Source organism: Vulpes lagopus, chromosome 6, assembly GCF_018345385.1.
Source record: "Vulpes lagopus strain Blue_001 chromosome 6, ASM1834538v1, whole genome shotgun sequence".
Taxonomy (NCBI): Eukaryota; Metazoa; Chordata; class Mammalia; order Carnivora; family Canidae; genus Vulpes; species Vulpes lagopus.
The window spans coordinates 5681590-5693601 of NC_054829.1; the positions used below are offsets into that span (position 1 = coordinate 5681590).

At 55.7% G+C, this 12012-nt stretch overlaps 1 protein-coding gene across 4 annotated transcripts in view; it reads left to right on the forward strand.

Annotated features, from left to right (window-relative positions):
* The window catches only part of BCL11B (BAF chromatin remodeling complex subunit BCL11B), a 90900-nt gene that overhangs the window by 38062 nt on the left and 40826 nt on the right, over nucleotides 1–12012 (forward strand). For 2 of the 4 annotated variants that reach the window (XM_041759377.1, XM_041759378.1), the window contains exon 3: nucleotides 2044–2256. The exons of the other annotated variants lie outside the window; for them this stretch is intronic. In XM_041759377.1, the coding sequence (XP_041615311.1) occupies nucleotides 2044–2256 (213 nt within the window). The remainder of the gene's footprint in view (nucleotides 1–2043; nucleotides 2257–12012) is intronic. 4 annotated transcript variants of the gene reach the window in all.

Genomic DNA, 12012 nt, shown 5'->3' on the forward strand with positions numbered 1-12012 from the left:
GCCCTTAGGTCCTTCCTCCTAACCTTGGAGACTCAGATTCTGCTCCCTTTCCCCCTGGGCATTCCTGGGCACTCCTGTCTACTCTCTCTCAGTCCTGATAAATGGTGGTGGCTGTGCCATGGTTTTACTCAGAACCAGGGGCCTGGATTCACTCCTTTTCGGCCTTCTGTGGCCTAACTGAGCCCAAGGACCCTCCTCCCCCCCCTTCCCTCCACCCCACGTGGCCCTTCTCAGCATCCCGGGGTGCCCTGCTCATCCCAGAGGGAGGCTGGGGGACACAACTGGGTTCAAGTCCCAGATCTCCCTGAGCCTCAGCATCCCCTGTGGGATGGGGATGGTTTTCTCAAACGAGTGAGGTATTGGTGGTGAACTGCCTATGTGGTAGGTGCTTATTAGCACAAGGCCGTGTCAGGAGCCTTCCATGGTGTGAAGGCAAGTTGATGTACACAGGGCCAAATGTGCCGTGTCCAGTGCTGGGGGAGGGATTTAGGCAAGGACTGGCTGGGGCAGGCTTCTGGGAGGAGGTGGGTGACACTGGTCTAAGGTGCCAACTTCTTGCACTAAAGCTGTGGCCAGAACTATGTGGGGTCATTGGCCATGTCCTTCCTTCTGGAGCTGGCATGGCCTCAGCAGCGCCCTGGGTCCTGAGCCTCGCCTCATACGAGGTCTTCATTGGTGCAGAGGAGGCCACGAGGCTTTGGCTTCTTGGAAGGATGCGTGCAGGTCTTCTCAAAGGTCCTGGTGCCCCTAGTCCTGGGTAAGACACGATTTGTAGAGGCGGATGCCATAGTGAAAGAGCATTGGTTCCAGAGCCAGGTGGCCAGGGCCAGGGCTGGGGGTGGGGGGGCAGTTTTCTGTGGTCAGGTCATCAGTTTCCCAGTCTGTGCAGCGGGTCTCCCAGGCCCTCCACGGGCCTGTTGGGAAGCCCACTCAGGAGGGTCCTGACAGGATCCTGGCCAGAAGTGGGCTTGCGAGGCCCCATGTCTCTCCTGGGTGCAGGGATCCCTCTTGGGGGCCCCGAGGTGGGCAGACCCCCACCTTGCAGACCTGTGTGGGGTGGTGAGCGGCGTCGGGTGGCCTCCTTGGCAGAGCCGGCCCGGGCCCAGCTGCCCTCATCTTGTTGGTGTTTTCTTTTTGTGTCTCTGATGCTTCTCCGCTCAATTATTTACCCAGGGAATTTGGGCTTCTTCACTTGTGGTTTTGGCAAGGGCTTCACACAGATTTTTGCCCTGGTGGTCTCTTAGCCATTTAAGATAAACGGCCAAATCAAACGCAGGCCTTGCCGGGGAGTTGAGGCGAACTGTGGGGCTGGGCGGAGGAGGCAAGAGAGCTCCTGGCCCTGCGGCCTGGCTGTCAGATGGGGGAGGCGTCCCAGCCGGGCCCCAGGCGTTAGGAGGGGTTCTGGGCAGTGCCGGGGTTTTCTTGGGGGTTGGGGGGCGTTCAAAGCCTTCTGAAAGGCCTCGGGGCTTGTGCGCTGTGCTTGATCAAGCTCAGGTTGCTGAGGAGGACCGTGGGCTGGAGAGACATACCAGCTGGCCGTCTGCCAGGCCACAAGTTAACCAGTGCCCAGGTGCTCAGAGGTAGACTGAGGTGCCCAAGGCCTGTACAGACAGCCCATCCTGATAGAGCAAACGGTGGTGGCTTGGAGCTTCCCAGCTCCTCTAGAGGGGGTGGTGGTGGCCCAAGTTTTGGGGAACGAATCCCCAAAGGGAGCCAGCTCCAGAACATTCCAGAAGCCTCCACATAGTGGGTGGGGGGGGCTTCCTGGGTGCAGGGGCCCTGACCACCTCTTTTGACCGCCCCCCCCCAGGGATGGGAATCTGGTCCCAAGACAGCCCAACCTGGCAGCTGTGGAAGGAGGACCCCCTCAGGCCACCCCACCCACTTCCCTGCAGGGCCTGGCACCCTGGGGCGCCCTCCCTCCCCCCCCAACTCTGGAAGGGTGACCTGCAGCCCTCTGCCCCGGGCCCCTGTCCCATGCCCCGGGTCCCTTGTACGGTCCAGGGCCCGACTGACCAGTCTTTTTTATTGTTTTTTCTCCAGGGCCGTGCAGGCCTGCCCAGCTGCCAGCGACGGCCCCCATAGCTGCCTCCTCCCACCCTCACTCATCCGTGATCACTCCACCTCTGCGCACCCTGGGCGCCCTGCCGCCCTGCTTCCCCCTGCCGTGCTGCAGCGCGCGCCCGGTCTCGGGTGACGGGACTCAGGGTGAGGGTCAGACGGAGGCTCCCTTTGGATGCCAGTGTCAGTTGTCAGGTAACAGACGGCCGCGGTGGCGGGGGGGGCGGGCTCCCAGGGATGGCGGGGTGTGCCCGGGGCAGAGCTGGCGGCTGCCTCACCCAGGCGGGCTGGGCAAGGTGGGGGCCCAGGGAGGATGTGCCGTCCCATCCCGAGGGCATTTTGGGGGGCGCACAGGGGAAGTGCTCAAGGACATCAGCGTGCCCCTGTCCCCCATCGGTCAGGAGGTCCCCCGACGCCTCCGCCCATGCTGAGTGTCTCACTCCCAGAATGCATTCCTCCGGCTTCCAAATGTCATCTCTTTGGGCTGTTTAGCTAAAGCTTAATTGGATAACACTTAACATCTGAGGTTTTCTTCTGCCCTCGCCACTACTGTCCCCTCCTCTCCCCCCTGCCCCCACCCCAGTCACTGCCCCCACCCTGGAGACACCACTGGGGGAAGACTCCCTGGTCGTCTGTGCACATCGCCGGAGCCGTCCAAAATGCTGAATTTCTCTTTGCCAGAATGTGTTGCCTATTAACTTTGAGACAAAAAAGTCACTCTGAAGGAGCCTTTCAGCTGTGACTGTGGGAGGGATGAAGCCTTGTAGGGTGCCTGTGGGGTGGGGCCATGCACATACCTACTGTGTGCCTCGCTACGGGTCTGTGTGGCTGCCCATTATATGGGTGGGCAGACAGGCAGCCACAGCACAACACCCCCCACCTCTCTTCCCAAACACAACCCAGACTCCTGCTGTGGCCTAAGGTCCCTGGAATTTGTGGCTAGAGGCCTCCCATCCCAGCCTCTCCTGCTCAGGGCCCAATGCCAGGACGCTGACACAGATACAGGTGGTGGTGAGTGCCCTGAGGTCTGTTTTCCAGGCAGGGGCAGGAACAGAGAAGGGGTGGGGGCGTTGAAGAGCTGGGGTGCAGAGCTGGGGCTGATTCCGTTTGTCTCAGCTTTGTCACCAGGCACATTGTAGGCTTTCTCTTGATGTGGGTAATGAAAACTATTTTTATTGGATAGGTTTTGCTTTCATCGAAGCTGTCGCAAGGGATGGTCCCTGGTGGAGCCACAGCTCGGCAGAGGGCCACAGGTGGCCCCGGCTCCAGGGGCAAGAGCTCCCTAGGCCTTCCTGCTGGTCGGGTGGCCTGCAGCCTTCAGCAGCTCCTGCTGTGATGTCTGGTGGCATCATAGGTATGGGGCTCATGCGTTGAATGCACAAAGCCTAGACTAAAATTGTCCAGGGAGCAGTAGGCACCGCCGGCAATGAAGCCGGCTCTCTGCCCCGGGCCGCCGGGGTGCCCAGGATGATTGGGGCTCCCATCCCTGCTCTGTGATCCCTGCTTGCTGCGCGAGGCTGCCTGGTCCATCCAGGTGTTTGCCCTGCTCTCGTGGCTTCCTGTAATTAGTGCTATAGCCCCTGCAAGCACGCAGGGGGTCGCTCTATCAAAGATCAGCCGGTGTTTCTCACTGCTCGGTCGAGTTCTGTGGTACAGAAACATGATTTCCCTGGCAGAGGTGCACCTGGGACTTCACTTAACCCTCTGGGGCTCTGGCTCTGCTCAGAAGCTACCATGCTGCGTGAGAACTGTCGGATCCTTGTTCTGCAGACCGGGAACCAGGGCTCAGGGCGGCCAGGTGGCTATCGTAGAGATGCCTCCCTCTGCCCCTTGGTCCTCCTGCCTCTGCCTGCATCCAGGGGTGTTCCCACTTATTGGCCAGTCCTCCCACACTTGCCCTCAGCCACAGTGCCACCCTTTCCTTCAAGGGACCATGTGTTGAGGGCCTACTGTGTGCGGGATTGCACTGGGCCTTTTCTGTCCATGCTTGAATTTAATTCCCATGGTGACTATAGGAGGTAGGTTCTCTCTTCCCACTTTACAGACGAGAAAGTGAGGCTCGGAGATGTGGAGTTCTCATAGCCCACAGTCATTCGTTCTTTTATGGAAAGCCCTTTCTTGGGCACCTCGTCTGTAGGCACTGGGCAAACTGAGGTGGAGTCAGGCACAGCGGGTCTGGGCTCCCTGCAGCTTGCAGGAGTGGAGATGGGGAGAGTGGGAATGGGGACCTGCAGAGAAGATGCTTGGAAGGGGATGGAGGGCAGAGGTGGGATTTGACCCTGGCTGGTCACCCAGCACCTACTTCATGTCTGACATTGGCTCATCTGGCCCAGAGGCCTTCTTGGACTTTAGAACATGATGCTGTGAGGGCTTAGAGGGTCTGTGAGCAGCCCCCAAGTGGATGTCAGTGCCCAGGGGGAGAAGCGAGGCGGGGTGGGGTCTGTACCTGGGGTCTCTGAGACCACCCTTCCCAACCATCCTCGGAGGCCTGCTCTCGGCCTCTCATGCTTGGCTGCGATTTCCAGCGCTGTCCTCCTTCACTGTTGGATCCCCGTTAATTAGCCTGCCTCATGTCCCCCCGTACTTTCCGATCAGTTTCAGTACCTGAAAATATCCTGTTCCGGAGGGTTTTGTCCCTTTGTGGCTTCTGTCCCTGGCACTGGGCTGTTTGCTGAAGTGTTTTTAGTGCCTGTTTAATTAGTAGTTGGAATGGAGTCATTAAATTCGCAGTAACCCGTTAGGAAGAAGCAGTCCTCTGTGAAGACGGAGAGGGGCCACCGTCCTTACTTTGTTTTGTCTCTTTTCAGATCAGGATGCACTGAACCTATCTCTTCAAATTAATGCGGAAAACCCCGGAGTAACCGTGTCTCACACGGGTTAATTGCATGCCCGCGAAGGCATTCACAGTTATTTATAGAAGGATGTGATTTTATGGGGGAGCAAGCCACACAGGTTTGCATGTTTGTGGACCTCTCTGGCTGGCAGCGTCCCAGACGGCCCCGCCTCCTGGGATCGGGACCCCAGACCTCCCGCTGGGCATGGAGGGGAGAAGGGACTTGGGCTCTTCAGTGCTTTTTGACTCTGCTGAGATAATGGGAGGGCTTTGTGTCTGGCCGTTCCTGGAAACTGAAGTTTTTTCCCTGAGAAATTTCATGTAGGAACTTCTCGTGGAGTCAAGAAGCTCGGGCTGTGGTCCTGGCCCTTCCTCCACCTGGCTGGTGACCTTGGATGAGCCAGCCTCCCTCTCTGGGCCTGTTTCCTCTTCTGTAATAAAAACCATATATGTGAATACACACGTATGTGCAGATCACACGATGTATACATAATGTTTGAAAATGAGGCTGCGCGTTTGACTTCTAAAACAGATCGTATTGATCTGCCTCAGTTACTGGCTGCTGTGGATGGCTGGGCATGTGACAGGGCTCAGGTTCCCGGGGCAGGGCTGGGGTATTCAGAGACCAGTTCAAAAACCTCTGGGCCTTGGCTCCCCTGAACCTTTCCCCATCCCAGGGTCTCCGTGACCTTCAGGCGTCACAGAGTCTATCCACTGCCCGGCTGCAGGCTGCTGTTTCCGTGTGGCTCTGTGACCTTGGTCGAGCCATTTCCTCCTTGTTCTTCAGTTTTCCCACCTATAAAATGGGGGTAATGATAGTACGTGCCTTGAGAGATTGCTTTGGGGATCGAATGAGGTCCTCCTGTATGCCAGGTGCTGAGACCGGTGCCTCATGCTGAGTGAGCCCCTTAGAGGTTGTGACTCACGCTTGTGCAAAACGGGTTTTACAGCAGGACATGGTGACGTGTCCAGCACTGTGTGGAATTTTACATCAGGCGCGATCTGCAGCTTGCATTCTTGAAGGCCTTTAGCCTCTTAGCTGGCTCAGATCATGTTACCAGCGTGGTGAGGTGGGAAAGGAACCCAGAAACTTCATTGCATATTTAAGAGCCACAAATGGTCATCAGCTACCGTGATGAGTACGTGCGCTCGGTGAAGTTCAAGGTCTCACGCAAGAACACACAGGATCCCAGCTCGGGGAAGTGGAAGTGTTTGGATTTAATAGAAGGAGTCAGTTGCAGTCATTAGTAGATGCTGAAATCACGGGGCAATCTTGTAAAGTTAAATTCAATTTACTTTTCTCCTGAAATTGTATTTGCTGTGTTATTTAACTAGTCTGGGGTTTCTTGGCATGGGTTAAAGGGACAATAAAGATAAAAGAATACCTGTAAGTAAATAGTAGGGTTTAACAGGAGAATCTATCGTGTTCTCCTCCTTCAATTATATCCCAGTGTTCATTTGTGTTGGTTTTTATACATGGAGCCATCCAATGGGACACTGTGGATTAGACCACCCTAGCTGTGGAAGCTTGATGCAATTAATACAGTCTGTCTGGAAAGTGGCCTTATTTCTGGAAGTTTTATGTTAATGATAGGGTCTGTGCTTTGCACATTTCATACCAGAACAAGAAGCACGCTGTAGTTTCATTCTGAACTGGGTTTGATTAACACCGAAGGATCAGTGGGAAGCCAAAGGGTGATGCGGACCGAGATGGCAAGTCCTCACCAGGCCCCCGCTGGCGCGCCGCCTCTGTTCTGGTGGAGGGGGTGCAGGGGCTCCTCAGTAGAGCATGAGAGCCTCCATGGAGACTCTGGAGGGAGGGGTGAGTATGGCGGTGGGGAAGAAGAGAAGTGAGTGTGGATGAACGGTTGTGGACAGAAGCACTCCGTCTGGGGAAGGTTTGAGACGTGTGCTCTTGTGATTCCCTCTGCAGAGTCGCGTTTGCTGTGAGTCTTCCTGGGCTAACCAGGTCCCAGTGTCAATGGGGGTTGGCTCACTGAAGGCAAAGGGCTCTCAGGGGAGTCATTAAAAATTTAAAGAGTCATCTGTACGCCTTGCGATGTCTACATTGCCGAGGGGGCTGGTGGTCCAGCATTTACCACCCCTGGGTGACTCTTGCATGCTTGCTCAGTGGATTCTACTCTGGTCTGCCTGCTTCCTGGGATCACAGCGCTGCAGAGGCTGCTCTGGGCCGCCTGGCTTTCGAACCCAGATGCCTCCTTTCGTGATTAGGGGAGGTACCAGGAGAAGCCACCGAAGAGCTGTCAGGTCCCCAGGATGGAGGAAGCCGACTCTCTAGGCCGGTGGAGGTGGCAGGGCTTGGGAGGACTCCAGGGGAGCCCACTGTCCGGGAGTCACGTCTGCTCCAGCACCTACGGAGGCCAAGAGCGTCGTGTTTCTGGGGGCCAGAGGAGTGCGGTGCTGCCTGCGGGGTCGGGGTGGGCAGGGGCACCTACCAGCGTGACTGTCCTTGGATAAAAGGGGTCCCAGCAACGTCCCGGAGAGGAGACCGCTGCAGCCGTGCCAGATTGCATTTCACTCCGAGCCGGCCCTTCAGACGTTCTGAAGGCAGAGCTAAATCAAAGAATTCTGTTCAAATCCGTACAAGATGTTGCTGTTTCTCTGCTCTGACAGGAGAGGCATTTGGAAGTGCAGTTTCTTTCTTTCTTTTCTTTTCTTTCTTTCTTTCTTTTTTTTTTTTTTATAGCTGTCTTAAAAAGGAGTTTGGCTGTTTAGCACAGCTGGTGCTCATTACATTATGCACTGGCAATAAAATAGCATGTGTAATTAATTTTTAATGCAGCGCTGGATGCAGCGCTTTAAAGCAGTTAGTGGATGTGAAGAACCAGCACTGGCCACCGACATCAGAGATCTCAAAGCAGGCGGCCACGTTCTGCAGCTTTGAAGGGAATCTGAACGTGGTAGCGGAGCCTGGGGGCCCCTCCACGTGGAGCAGAGTCATCCAGAAATGGGTTCACTTCGTGTGACCTGAGAGGCTTCCGTTCATCTTGAATGACCGAGGACCAGGGGTCCGTCCGACCCCTTTAGGCTCTGCCTGCAAGGCCGTGTTACCCGGCTTGAGTTCAGGCTGTAAGCTCGGGAGGGAGACCCCCTCACGCAGCTGAAGCCACGTGAAGCACATCCGATTTGGCAGCAGAGAGTCAGTGGTTGCTCTGGGGAGCCCTGCCCACTTAGCTTCTGGGACCCTCAGTTTTGCCATCTGCAGTGGGAAAAAGCCTCCGTGTGTCCGAGGTTGGAGACCCGTGGCTCCCGCGGTTGTGCTTTGATCACTGGCTGCCCCACCCCTTCCCAGGGCCCTGTGACATGGATTCGTGTTGAAAATGAAATGTCATCGTGGACACAGACAGCGGGGAGGGTTGTAGGCACCGTGGGAAGCTGAGGGCTTGGGACCATCTCGGTTGTCCTTCCTGTGACATGGAGGCACTGAGAGTATCCCTGCACTGGAAGTTCCACCGAGCGGCCACAGCTGAGCACCAGCGTGTGCGGGACCAGAGGCAATAGGTGTGACAGGGAAGAAGGAGGAAGGTGGACTGTTGAGAACCCTTGGGTCCCCCCCTTGCCCGATGCTCCATGCCAAATTGGCTGTCCTCCCCATGAAATTTTGCTGCCTGGGAAATCACCACCATCACTTCCAGTGACTTGCCAGTATTTTCTCCGGGGCCCTCTATGTGCCACCACTGTCCTGGGCACTTTGCACACGTCACTCAGGCCACCTCTATCTTCATCACTCCCCGAGGAAGAGGAACCTCCCCTTTTGCTCTTGAGGATCATGGGAGCTCAGAGCCTGTAGCTCTCCCCTGCTGCTTTCCCTTGGGCTGCAGAGTGACTCAGGCAGGGGCACTGGAGATGCAGCTCGCAGTGGGAAACCAGACCACATTCGGGCATGGTCCTGGGAGGGTCCCCAAAGTCTTCCTTCACTCACTGGCCCTGCTGATGCCTGATCTGGGGCAGGATGCGGGGGTCCGGGAATGAGCTCAGTGGGGCTCTTGCCATGGTGGTCGGGTTGCACAGTGTTGCCTTTCTCCGCTGAAGGAAATTGAAAGGACTGGGCTTCCAGGAGCTGGGAGGGTTCTGCAGATCTTCTGGAGGTTTTCCTGTTGGGGAAGGTGAGGTCAGATGTCGGACGGCTTCTCCCAGTGTGTGACCAGAGACAGATGTGGGTGTGGCTGTGGCCTGGAGAGGTCCTGCTGACCTGGCTTAGCTCGGGGTGCTCCCGAGGGGTCCAAGCTGTGAGTGACGGGCACATGGGAACCAACCTTCTCAGGCTGCCAAAGGGAACTTTGGCGTAAAAGAAGAGCCTTGGGGCATCAGGAAAGATGCTCTTATCTCATCGCCTTCAAATTGGGTTTCTGGGGTCTGGCTGGGAGGCAGAGAGACCTGTGGTAGCTGGCTTCACCGTGGCATTTCCCAGGTCTCTGTAAATCCGTATCTTCAGGTTCCCAGCACCCGAGCAGGCCAGGCCCTCCCTCCCTGTAGGTGCTCGGGAAATGCTGGTGGACGGTGAAGACCCAGGAAAGGCGGTATTCTTGTCTGCAGGACAGGAGAGACACAGAATGCTCTTAGTTGCCTCCTCACTTTGTGTGTGTGTTGTGGGTTTTTTTTTTAATAATTTATTTTTGAGTAATATCTACACCTAGCAGAGGGCTCGAACTCACAACTCCTAGATCAAGAGTCGCTCACTCCATGGACTGAGCCAGCCGGGTGCCGCACCTTCTCACTTTTTGTACACGGTCCCCTAGAAGCAATTTTTCTTCACAGGAGAGAAACAGATTTCTGTCGTCTTTAAAGCCTGAGGTGTTCTTTTTCCTTTCTTTTCTTTTCTTTTTTTTTTCTTTTCTTTTCTTTTCTTTTTTTTTTTTTTGGTGAGGGTAACAAAACGTACTTGACTTTTTCAACCCGAGGGCCAGGCAAGGTGGAGGGGCTGTGTACTGTACATATTTCACAATCAAACCCAAATAGTCTAAACCATGAAATAGAGTTTATCCAAACATAATCAAGGCTGGCCAATTTAATCCAAAAATCAGTGGGGAGAAAGCCTTGGTGGGCAGGGGTCCCTTTGGGTAGGATTTCACACATAGCCTGCTCTCACACCTGAGGGGGACTGTTGCCTGGTCCTCTCTGCAGCCCCCTCCCCCCTCCCAGGGCTTGGCATGTGACCATGGTGTATGGACTGCGGGGGCGGAAACATCAGCCATGGCTTCCTCTCCCACCAGGGTCTTTCTTACACTTGGCAGTGGGGCCACCAGGTTATGGTCATGTTACCATTTCCTAGATATTCAAGCTTCCCATCACCTCCTTTCTTAGGCAGTAACCTAGTCTGTAGCTCACAGGTGAGGAGACGGACCAGAGAGGTGATGGAATGTGCCCGAGACTGCACAGCTGGTAGACAGCAGAAGTGAGATTTGAACCCGGGTCTCCTTGGGTTCCAGGGACACAGCCTGCTCCCTGGCTCCCAGACAGCCCTCCCGCTAGCCCTCCACCTGGCAGGTGTGAGTGGGAGCCCCGGAGGCAGAGGAGGCAGAGGCGGGAGCTACCCAGCCGTAGAGCTCTGCAGGCCTGGCCCCAGCCCTGGATAATGAGAATGCGGGTTCTTGATGGTTTCCACAGAAGGAGTCAGAGGGCTCAGGACTTCTTGAAAGAGGTTAATGCGAACACGGAGCCACTGCCTGCAGAGACAGGGGCATGTGGCATCTCTTCGTAAATGCAGACAGTTTTAATTACTGCCGTTGTCAACAGGAGGCGAGGAATGGCCTCTGGGACAGGCCCATGGGGCGCACGCATCGGCCCTTAGAGCTGATTTAGCCAAGCTACCCGGTGCGCCCTCTTCTTGAGTTTCCTTGTGCTTTATGAGCAAGTGCCTGGTTTTGGTGCTGCTTTGATGGTAAAAGGAGCCATTGCTTGAGCGCCTACCCTGCACCCCAGGCTCTGTGTGCACCCTTTCCTCTCCACTCATTTTTTCTCACAATGGTGTGAGGATAGGTCTGTGGGATGTTTTTTTTTTAATTTTACCTGGTAAAGTATGCAAAAGTTACCCTTCTAACCACTTTTAGGTGTAAGGTTCAGTGACATGAGGTACATCCCTGCTGTTATGCATTCTGCTCCCGCCACCTGCCACTCATCTCCAGAACTTTCTGGTTATCCCAAACTGAAACTTTGTTCCCCCCAGAAACGTAAACTCCCCCATTCCCCTTTCCTGTGTTCTACTTTCTGTCTCTTACAAGTTTGACTCCTCTGGGTATCCCATGTAAGTGGCACGAGACAACATGTCTCTTCCTGTGATGGGCTCATGTCACCCTGCCCGGTGTCCTCGGGTTGGCTATAGTCCAGGTGAGGATGTCCTTCCTCCGTAAGGCTAGGGACACACCACATCACGTCTGTCCATTCGTCCTGTGATGGACACTGGCCATTGGGAACAGGGCTTCGGTGAGCATGGGTGTGTGGCGAATGCTTGGAGACCCTGCTTTCGTTTCTTTCCGGTGTCCAGCTGGTGGAATGGCTGGACCGTGTGGTCATTCGTGTCTCACTTCTTGAGAAATTACCCACCTGTTTCTTGCAGCAGCAGGGTGGCACCATTTTACGTTCCCACTGGCAGGGCTCAAGAGTCCTGTTTCTTCACCTCCACCCTGACCCCCGAGACTCCCGGATGTAGATGACAGCCAGCCCAAGTCACGTGCTTGAACGTCAGTCTGGGGTGGAAGCGGCCCCTGCCGAGTGCAGACGTGGTGCCAGTGGCTGTGCTCCTGGGCCAGCATCCTCAGTACCTACCCTTCGAGGGTCTCACCCTGAGATAAGGGCCTTTTGCGTCTCTCCTAAGTGCTTCCCAGCGACGGCCCATCTCCCAGGCTGCTGATTTTCAGCAGTCAGCTAAATGTTCTGCTAGCTTGAGAGTTTGGGGAAGAAAATTCTGCAAGTGGACAATTTTCACTTTCCTTTCTGCTGTGTCCTCAGGGAGTTAGCTTGGGCTGGGTTGAGCAGAAAGAGCCATGTACTTTAGAGGGGGAACACCTGGGAGCAGGGGCAAGCCGGCTGGTGTCCTGGGGCCCGCCGCACCCCACCACTCCTGGAGCCTCTCTGGGTCCCTGTCTCCTGAGGGGATC